General features: G+C 41.2%; 1 protein-coding gene across 1 annotated transcript in view; it reads left to right on the plus strand.

Annotated features, from left to right (window-relative positions):
• Positions 1-10,401, plus strand: part of rem2 (RAS (RAD and GEM)-like GTP binding 2) — a 35,443-nt gene extending 25,042 nt beyond the window's left edge. The window contains exon 5 of the mRNA XM_085254083.1: positions 8,764-10,401. Within this exon, the coding sequence (XP_085110209.1) occupies positions 8,764-9,092 (329 nt within the window). The 3' untranslated portion in view covers positions 9,093-10,401. The remainder of the gene's footprint in view (positions 1-8,763) is intronic.
• Positions 10,402-11,035: the final 634 nt, after the last annotated feature.

Consider the following 11,035-nt stretch of genomic DNA (forward strand, 5'->3'; position numbering starts at 1 on the left):
GACTTCTTCTAGGTACACTTGCACACAGTGTTTGAAGGAACTTAGCTTGCAGGTTCTTCCAAACATCTGGGAGAACTAACCACAGATCTTCTGTAGATGTAGGCTTCCTCACATCCTTCTGTCTCTTCATATAATCCCAGACACACTCGATGATGTTCGGGGCCATACCATCACTTCCAGTACTTCCAGTACTTCTTTACGCTGAAGATATTTCTTAATGACCTAGTGGCTGTATGTTTGGGGTCGTTGTCCTGCTGCAGAAAACATTTGGGGTCAATAAACAATCATTAATTTTTCTGAAAGCATTCTTTGTTTAAAGCATTTTTCTCACCTGCCTAAAACGTTTGCACAGTACTGTACATAGTTATACATTAGATTAATTTATGGATTTAGGATTATCATAAATTTCTATAAAGGATATTGTTTTTGGCATGGTTTAAGTTTCAAGACACAGTAGGCTGTGCATTTCTTGTTTTCCTCAAGCTTTGTATAGTCAATCAAAATTAGTGGAAACACGGTTTAGGGGAAATTCTTGTTTGTTTTGGGGGGGTTTTGCTTTTTTTGCTGTGCAACTTAAATCAAGGCAGCAAGTGCAAAATGTGCACGCTGGCGCATGCTCGTTGCTGTCAACTCGTGTTGGCTCTCGGCTTCAGCGTACACTTGATGATGTGAGTAGAAAGAGGCGGTAGAGAGGGTAGGAATGAATAATGAGAGATGCCTATACTCAGCAGATTCTTTTGTCATAGAAAAACAACAACAACAAAAAAAAGGGGGGATTGTGGTCAGCGATATGCAAATGCTGCATCCATGTTCCCGGGGCGCATGACAACAATGTTCTCATGTTGTCTCTGGACAGGCCACGTGTACATTTTTTTTGTTTTTTTTCTGACATGTGAACTTGACAGAGGCAGCTCTCCGACCTGCTTGCCTAGCCAACATCCTTCTAAAAGTACCTGAGGCCTTTCTGAGAGAGCTAAAGTCATAAAGTCTATTTATGGCATGTACAGTGACACTTTTATGCTGCTATGTCTCACCTACCCCCTCTTGCTACATCTCTCCCTGCCTCTCTATCCTCACCACCCAGTGATACACACACTGTCACTCTGGGAACATATTTATCATTTGCTCAATATGGTGTTGGTGTGGCCTTGCTCCTCAGGCCTTTGATTAATATGCACTCTGGCTCCGTTTGCTTAGTCGGCGTTCTTTCTGTCTTTCCCCTCCTGTCTCAGTCTGTCTCCTTCCCCTTCTCCTGCATGTTCACATCATCTGCCGTCTCGCATGTCGTTCCCTGTCGGGATCGCCTTCTTGCTTTATAAGTCACATTTCCTCCTTTTCATCACTGTTGTCTTTCTTCATCAGTCTTTTCTAATGGTCAGGATATAGGTAGAGAGCCCCATCCCTTGTCTCATCTCCTCACCATGTTTTCTCATCTTGGTTGCTTTCCTCTTTGCTCTCCCTTCTTTTTTCCCCTCTTTCATCTCCTTTCTGTTCTCCTTTCATCATTTTATTTCCTATTCGTTCCCTCCTACCTCCTCTGCTCTTGATATCTTTCTTGTCCTTGTCTCATCTCGTTGTCTCAGCTCCTCTCCATATTCTTCCTCCCACCTCTCTCCTTCTTACCTTCTGTCTTCATTTATTCTCATCATCTTTCTTGCTTTTCTACTCAACTCCTCTTAATTCCCTCATTTCCTTTCCTTTTCTCTTCTTCTGCTTTTCTCCTCCACTCGTTTCCTTTGTTTTGTTGCTTATTTTCCTGTCACCTCTTCACTTTTACTTTTGTCTGATCTCCTCCTGCTTTCGATCTGCTCCTTTGCTTCTGTTATCTCGTTTAATGCTCTTACCTCATCTTTCAATTCTCTCTTCTCCTTTTGCTTCATCCTCTCATGTTGTACCCCTCTCAGCCCTCTCCCCCTTCAATTCAATTTTGCAAGCTCCCTTTTAACAGGTTATTCAATCAGCTGTTGTAGGTATTAGTAAAAGTCCTGGTAATCTGGTCTGGGATTTGCTGTATTTCCTCTCTCTTTTACCTCACCCACTATTAGGTGACACTGCAGACGTTCAACAGCTGCTGTGTGCTTGGATTATTAGACCCAGATCAAATCTGGAGCTGTTTTTCCCTAGTGCAATACCCGTGTAACACTGGTGTGCATATGTTCATGCTCTGCAAAGGCAGCCACACCAAAACCAGACTGACAAGTTGCATTGGAATGGCCTTAATTTAAAATATAATATCATAATATAATGTAAGCATTATAGGATCAGTGTTTTGAACTCATTTTCAGGTACAAGTCCATATCAAAGAAATCAGACCAAACTCATCATCCAACTGAAAGCCCTGAAACTTTTGGAAGAAAACTTTAAGTCACCATGAGATGATCATATGTGACCACATAGAAGAATTCTGTTATTTTACAGTCTGGTTTTTGTTCTTCGTCTTGGAAACTTTATTAAATCTTTTGTCACCTACTTCTTTGCTTCACCTTCTTTGCTTTTTTTTGGGGGGGGAGGAGGGGTTAGAAATGACTGAAAGATTAATTGGCTCTGTTTTGAGTTTTGTTCAAAAAAGAATGACTTCATATAGGGAAAAATATATATCACATGTGCAGGACACCTTAAACTAGTTTTTTAATTAAGCACCAAGGCAGAACAAAATCGGGGCTATATCACAACATGAGGACTAAACCCCAATTCAACCAGACCCAAAACTGATCCGGAATTAAAACAGGACTACAACAGTTCAAAATCAGGACTACTGAGGACTTAACCAAGACAGAACCACAATCAGAACTAGATGATAGTAGCACTAAAAATCATCATAGACCTGCACTACACTTGTTTTTTTAATTCTACCAAAGTACACTATTTAGATTGAGAAAAGTTTATATAATTATTTAGCCTTGTTGTGCAAACAAGCCTGCATAACAAGGCTAAATATAGAATTTGAAAAATAGCAAACCTAAAAAGAAACACTAGGTACAAGATACATGAGGACCTATGATACGGTGATACTTTTGGTAAACAACCATTTGACTAACATGTGTGTCTCACCTGCTCTTGTTCATCTCTGTTCTGTCCTCGTTCTCCATCTCAATCTCTGCTCCTCTCTCTCCCTCTCTGTTCCTCTCTCTCCCTCTCTGTTCCTCTCTCTCCCTCTCTGTTCCTCTCTCTCCCTCTTTGTGCTGACAATCATCAAATATACAGTTGAAACCACATATTTATGTACTCTTCAGCTCAAAACACAAACACTTTTTTAATTGTAACATCAAATCAGACTAAATGTTTATTTTTTTAGATTGATAAATATAAAAAACATATTTGTTAACTTTAAGAGTAAAGAGAGAAACTATCTGTATTTCTTAATTGCAAATGGCACCAAATTGTATTCAAACTGAGCCACACTTATGGAGCTCCATAGTTCTTTTCCTGGTGTTTTGGTTGACATCTCTTGATGTTCCCATGTCACAGAAACAGGCTCTGTGTTTTGCCTTTATATGCATCCACAGCTGTGCCACCAATTTACTCACATGGACTCTACGAACCTATCAGAAGCTTCTTCAGCTCAGAATGGAATCGTCTGGAGTTTCTTATTAATTAACAAACTTAGTGTACATGTACTCCTAAATTTGATCAAAGTGATAAAAATAGACAGCTCTGTCTCTCTTTATTCTGACATTTAACTAATTCAAAAGATATTTCAATATTTATCTAAAACAAAAGTTTACTCTAAATTGATGTTGTACAGTAAAAATGTTTTATGTTTTCTCCCTAAAGTGTATGTAAATATCTGGTTACAAATGTGAATATCCTGCTGTGTACTGAAATCCCTCTTGTTTTGCATAGAAATATACTGAACAACATACAAAGCATAATATATAAAATGACATTTACCTGAGTTTTTTCTTTGAAAGAAGCCTCTAATGTCCATTCTTATGTTTCAGTACATAACTGAAACCGATTTAGTCGGGGAGGGTAAGAACTGAAAATATGAAATAAACACACGTAAGATAAGACTCTATAAAAAAAAAAAGCATTTGTTCGCTTTTCATTTCGCCATTTGTTGATTCACTTGAAGAGCGAGTAACGTAATATTGGTCAACTGATCAGTTTGATATCAATCTTTCGTGATTCACCGTCATATTTACATTATTTGTACGGTATGAATGGTTTGCTTTGGTACCTGGTCAAACTTAAGCTCTCCTTAGTATGGCTGGCTCCGTTTCTCCAACAGCGCACTCACAGGCAGCAGCTGCCCCGCCCCCTCGCTCAGTCGCTTAGTGCCTGAGCTTGGATCATACCAATATCGGGGGAATTCACGCACAGTCGTAAATTCCCACAGTGTGCACTATGTGCTTCGAATATTGTCTGTACTTTTTGTTTTATACAGTTGTCAGCCAGACATCTAACTATGAAAAAATTACACTCCAAAAGACTCCGGGCTTCTGACAAAACAACCCGGGCTTAAGCCCAGTAAGCCACCTCCACGCTCCGCCCCTGACGTGGGGTCAGGATGGTCATAAGAAAGGTAGTTGATCAGCCAGAAAATACACAGGAGGAACTTGTTGATGATCTGAAGGCAGATGGGACCACAGTCACAAAAAACACCACTGGCAACACACTACACCATTATTGGATTGTAATTTTGCAGCGCCTGCAAGGTCCTCCTGTTCAAGAAAGCACATGTACAGGACTGTCTTAAGTTTTCTAGTGAACATGTAAGTGATTCAGATAAAGTGCTACGTTGCAGATGAAAGTAAAATCAAGCCCTTTGGCACTGATGCAGCCTGCTATGTTTGGAGGAAGAGAAATGCTGAGGAGGACTTAAAGAACACCACCCCCTGCCCTACAGCACAAGTACCCCCACAGTCAAGCATGGAGGTGGAAACATTATGCTTTGGGCGTGTTTTTCCTGCTAACGGTACAGGATGACTTCACCGCATTGAGGGGCCAAGGGACAGGGCAGTGTCCATAAAATGTTCCCTCAGCTGGAACACTGATGACGGGTCGTGGATCGATCTTCTAGTATGATGAAGACCCAAATATTTATTTTACTAAATGATATGAAACTCAGTTTATACCTTTTATGTAAGTTTTTTTCTGGATTTTTGGTTGATATTCTGTCTCCCTCCCCCTTTAAAATAAAATTACCATAAAAATTAGACACTGCTCATTTCTTTGTATGAGAGCAAATGTAAAAATTCAGCAGGGGATAAAATAATTAGCTCCCCCACTGTACTGCTAGAATGGTGGCTCATTTTAATCATTGCCAAAGTTTCAAATAATGACATTAGCATATTTTTAAGTAAAAAAGAGAGCATATCTAGTCATCTCAAGTACACAGCTATTTTAGGAAAAGGTCCCATAAACCTACACTATAATGCCAAACATATTTGCTTGTCTGCTTTCACATGCATATCAGCTTGAGGGAGATGCTATGCTTAATGCATAGGGTTTAATATGATGTCACCCTATGATGTATGATGTCATGTTTATGGACATTTTTGACCATTCTTCCAGAAGCACATTTCTAAAGTCAGACATGGCCTGGTTTGCAGACTCCGCTCTAATTCATCCTAAAGGTGTTCTATGAGGTTGAGGTCAAGACTCAACCTGCAGGCCAGTCAAGTTCTTCATACCAAACCTGCTCATGTTTTTATGACCCTTGCTTTATTTATGAACTGATTTGCACTCATGTTGGAACAGAAAGGAGCCACTTACAAAGTTGGGAGCATGAAATGTCACACTAAGAGTTCCTTTCACTGAAACTAAGAGGCTGAGCACAACTCCAGAAAAACAACCCCTTGCCATAATCTCCCTGTGCTTCAAGCTTTACACTCGGCACAATCAGTCAGACAAGTACTGTTCTTCTGGCAACCGCCAAACCCAGACTCATTCATGGGCCATGCAGACAGAGAAGCGTAATTCGTCACTCGAGAGAACACGCCTCCACTGGTCCAGTGGCCGCATGCTTTACACGCAGTGGTGCTTGGTGATGTAAGGCTTGGATGTGGCCACTGAAACCCATTCTATCAAGCTCTCTATGCACTGTTGTTGAGCTAATGTGAAAGCAGCATGAAGTTTGCAGGTCTGTAGCATCTGCTCTGCAATTTTACGTGGCCTATGACTTTGTGGCTGAGCTGCTGTTGTTCCCAATCTCTTTCACTGCGTTACACCACTAACAGCTGGCTATGGAATAGTGAGGAAATTTCATGACTGGACTTGTTACACAGGTCACATCCTGTCATGGTACTATGCTGGAATTCACAGAACTCCTGAGAACAACCCATTCTTTCCCAAATGTTTCTGATTTTATATACCTGTGGCCATAGAAGTGATCGAAACACCTGAATTCAATTATTTGGATGGCTGAGTGAATACTTTTGGCAATACAGTGTACTACTCAGAGCATCAGTTTGTGAGTGGAACCCAGTCAGAACGTAAAGAGGTGACCTTTAGATATGGCCTGTCTTTGTCTGCACCTCGTTAAACCAGCACGTTACAGGCGAAGAGGAGAGAAGCAGTTTACAATAAAACAAAAGAGAACTATTTTGAACTGTGAACCAAACAGAGCCATTGTAATAGAGTCTGAGATTTAAGAAATACCTGGGGATATTACCTAAAGATGGAACACACATCGTGCATTAAACATAAGCTAAGGATAAGTGAAAAAAATGGAATGCACATTTATGTAATTATGCAATTATTGGTCTAAAAAAAAAGCTATAAATCTTTTATTGTTCAGAAATATTCCAATTAGAGTTCATTGTAACGTGCATTTAATAGAAGAATCAGAACTACTCAGGAGAGCCTCAGTCACTCTGGCACATTTAATATAAAATTACATAATTGAAAGGTTCAGCTTATCTGAATTTGCTTTACTTTTTGTGCTGTTTTCCATCCATTGTGAGTAGACAATTGAGTTTTTATCAGCACTTCATCTGAGTATTATTGTGCTCTTGACATCATTTTTTCTAAACTAATACTCTAAAATGTCCTCACAAAACCCAAACATAATTGTTCTACAGCTGTGACCTCTTCCCGCTGCCGTCATTTTAAGTTCCTGCGGTGTATTTCTAAAAACAGTTATTGTGAGTGCCAATAATACACTTAAAAGACCTTTCCAGCGCGTGGCTGCTTGTGAGCTCTCAGATTTTAGCTCTGTGCAGAGCAGGAGTAAAAGCTAAAGCACAGTTGAGGGAGAGCAGTGGTTGTGCCATTTGAGTTAACAAAGAAAGCCATTTGTTGTAGAATGATCTGTATCTGTCAGCTTTCCTTATCACTGTGGCTTGTTTGGCCAGGGACAGACGGGCGCTTTTAGCTGATATCCTGAGCCTTGTCAACAACATGCTTAGTCACCTGTCCTTATTCACGAGAGTCACACTGAGATAGAAAGCATTTCCCTGCTGCCAAGAGATTTGAGCTTATACAGCCCAGGCCACATTTAACCCCATCTTGGCTCAACTGTCTCACTGTGTCCTTGTGGACTCACCTGTGAATGCTGATTTTACAAATGCACAATAATCAGGGCCTTGTGGTAGAATTAAGATTCCTTAGTTTTGTGGTGCTGTAAGAGGCAGATAAAATTACAAATAAGAAATGCGCATTTCTTGATAAAAAACAACATTTGTAAATGATAGAGAGGTGTTTGTACTGCAAGTTTCTTATTGTACTAATTTATTTCAGCTGCATCACAGTGTTTCATCCATTGTCATGAAGTTGCATCTGTTCGTATATGATGACTTCATACTTCATAGTATTTTTGTAGAATTTGGGAAAAGCAACATAACCCTAACCCCAGGTTGGCTTACTTTTCTTCCGAGTCTTTTAACAGTAACACACAACCTCCATAGGTGGTTGGAGGCTGCTCACGCAGAAGTAAACTATGGTGGCCCTGAGAGTTCAAACGCACTGCAACTTTAGAAAAATCAGCAAGTAGAAGAATGGCAAAAACTCACAAAATACAGTGGAAGTGTTTTTGGGGAGTGAGTAACAACAGAACAGCTTTTGGAAGTAACAGAAAGGGAAACATGCGAATGATATCACTGAGACACGTTTAAAAGAAGCCAACGATGTGTCTGTGTGAGGGGGGAAAATATGCAGGTAATGTGTGTTTTAAATGCATTATTCTTATAACACTGCAGAGCCATGCTTTCTAGTAGCCATTTTGTCACATTATTGTTGCCTAAAAGAAGCTTCAACTTTGTTTTTTTCTATTTCCATAGTGTTTTCTATGCTTTTGAAACATTTCTTCTTTGTGTTTTCTTAAGTTGCCGTGCTTTTGAACTCTGTGGGCCACCCTGGTAAGCCACATCAGGACACGTGACAGGAAATAATTTGATTTCTAGTCTCAATGTTCATGAATGAGAAATATAATGTTGTTTTTAAACGCATAAAATAGCGCAGTCTAAAACCCACCACAATTCCCCTTCCTCTTTTATTTCTCTGTTACTGCCGTAGCTTTCAGGCACAGTTTCAGAAGCACATTACACGGGGGAGAGTCCAATCCTCCCATCTCACACAGCCGGTCACGATTTTCTGTGAAAGGACTTCCAAACACTTAGAAAGCTAATAGAGATTTCAAAACTGCAGTGAGTGAGCTCTCAAGTACTACCTCGTGGTGATACACATCACACGGCAGCTGGGCTGTTTTCACAATCCAGTGTCCGTAAATTTCAAACTGCTGCCTCTAAATGCCATCTACAGCTGACATTATGTAGATCCTTAGTTATAAAATGCTTCCCAAATGTCTCTGTTTCCAACCAGAGGCCCAGTCCAGCGCCATGATGTTTGACTGCCTCTACTTGGAGCTCTCTGCCTCCTTAGAACACGGCACCAGTGAGCTGCTGGAGGCGGCAGTGCGGACCGCGAGGGGAGACTGCGTGGGCCCCGGATGGACGGACGGTGACCCCGGTGCTGGCCGCAGGGAGAGCCTGACGAGCCGGGCCAAGCGCTTCCTGGCTGGTCTCGTGCCCCGATCGTACGGCCGAGACAGGGACCGGGATCGAGGCCGCTACAGGGAGATGAGCCGCCACAGGGGCAGCAAAATCCTTCGGCAGAAGTCCCGCTCCTGTCATGACCTCAGTGCACTGTGACACACACCCACACACATAAATGCAGGCAAATAGACACACTCAACATGAACACAGACATACACCAAATTGAAAGACATGGAGGTGGGTGGGGGGCTAAAAGACTGAGGAGTAAAAGGAGATCGAGCAGGCTCACGGGAATGGGAAAATTAGAGAGGTGTAAGGAGAGAAATTTAGCCGCCGAAGAGGAAGGTCAGGGGAGGAGAAAGTGGGAGAAAACAATGAACAGATAGCCCGAAACTCATTTCGGGAGAACAAAAAATCAACGATAAGGAGGTGAGCTCCATTTGTTGCTCTGGCTTGGGTGAGTCAGTGAGCACTCGCTACCTGATGAGAGCCGGCGAGGGAAGATTAGCATGAGAGTTGGATCAAACTGGCGATTTGACGCTTAATGTCACGAAATGAGAAACAGACTGGGGTCACAAATAAACACACACCCAAGTAGCACGCACTGATAACGTAGAGACTGATAGCAATCTAATGTATACCTGTTATAGACCCTGTTTTATAGCATGCAGAGTAGACGATTTAAGACATGATCCTGTAGGTTTTACAGTTACACGATTCTGTACCTCAGTGGCCAATAGCTAATGCACAATCTAGCTAGTGTCTCTAGCAACACCATCTCAAAGGCAAGACTATTTATAAAAGTGCTCCATCTCCACGCATCTTTGGCCACTTTCCACACTGCATCCACTGTTCTGTCCCCATATTGATTTAAAGTAGTGTTTGATGATACTGCCTGTGGCACATGTTCATTTGAGACTTTTATACACGGTTTAAAACGTCAGCACCCAAGCCATAACTTTGCTGAACGCACCACGAGTGATCAGCACAAAGAACCCTTTACTGGAGGATGTGAAGCAAAGGAGAAAAGGTCAAGACGGCTGTAAGGACTAAGCCGTTGGCAGGGATAACCAGACTGAACTCTTCTTCAATCGAAGCTGAGTCACAGAACACTGAGATACTCTCGAAGCGCAGGGGGACAAAACAAGAAAACCTAATCTACCTGTGGCTGTTTGATGTATTCCTTCTCTTCCCTTTTTTACCCACCGGCATCATTATTATGATGAATGATGATGATTCTTATAATCATTATTATTAATGTTATTATTATTATTATGTGTGTTTCGACTGAATTCTGTGGGGGCTGGCCACACAGGTGACCCAGAAAAGAACGTTCTGGAAACGTTGTTCTGATATCTCATCAAGCGTGGGGGCGTCACTGACACTTCCTCACTTGTTTGTCATCGTCAACTGAGCACTCTCGTCTTTACCACTGAGAATAAATAAAGATTTCTTTGACATCCAGTCCGAGTGTCTCGTCAGTTTTTTAAGACGCCACTAGAAAACGAGCGCCTCATTACAGCTGTCAGTCACACTGAGGGATGGTGTAATAAACCATCAGATGACTCGCAGGTATTCTGGACAGACTGGGAGATGGATTCTCAGGACACTGGCTCCATTTAGGGCTAGCAGCAAAAAAGATGCTGCCTCATCATTGTGCGCCTGTAACAAAATCTTAGGTTAAAAATAGATCGGAGGAAGGAATATGAACCAAGGCTTAGCAATATGAACTGCCTGAACTCCACCATATATACAGAACACTTGTAATTTGTGTGAAGTGATAAATTACCTGCTTAATGATGAGAGTGCAAAAAACAAATCCTTCTATAGCACTCACTCCTAGCCTTTTCAGTCTTACAAACCTGTGCAGTATCTTGCAGATCAACTGAAGTACCCCTTTGTTCCCACAGCCCTCTGCTCTGAATATGCTTATTTAAAGTGATGTTATATTGATTTTATTAATATGAAAGTGAATATCGTTACAATTTTTGTAGTTTTGTAGTTGAGTTAGTAGATAAACAAAAGCACACCATTTGCCTTTAGTTTAACCATTGTTTTTAGCACTATATAGGCTATCTGTAGCTTTGAGCTAATTACTT

The sequence above is a fragment of the Mchenga conophoros genome, linkage group LG18 (genome assembly GCF_057382185.1).
Source record: "Mchenga conophoros isolate Kocher_MC1m ecotype Shallow Benthic linkage group LG18, M_conophoros_male_GT1.1, whole genome shotgun sequence".
NCBI classification, from domain to species: domain Eukaryota; kingdom Metazoa; phylum Chordata; class Actinopteri; order Cichliformes; family Cichlidae; genus Mchenga; species Mchenga conophoros.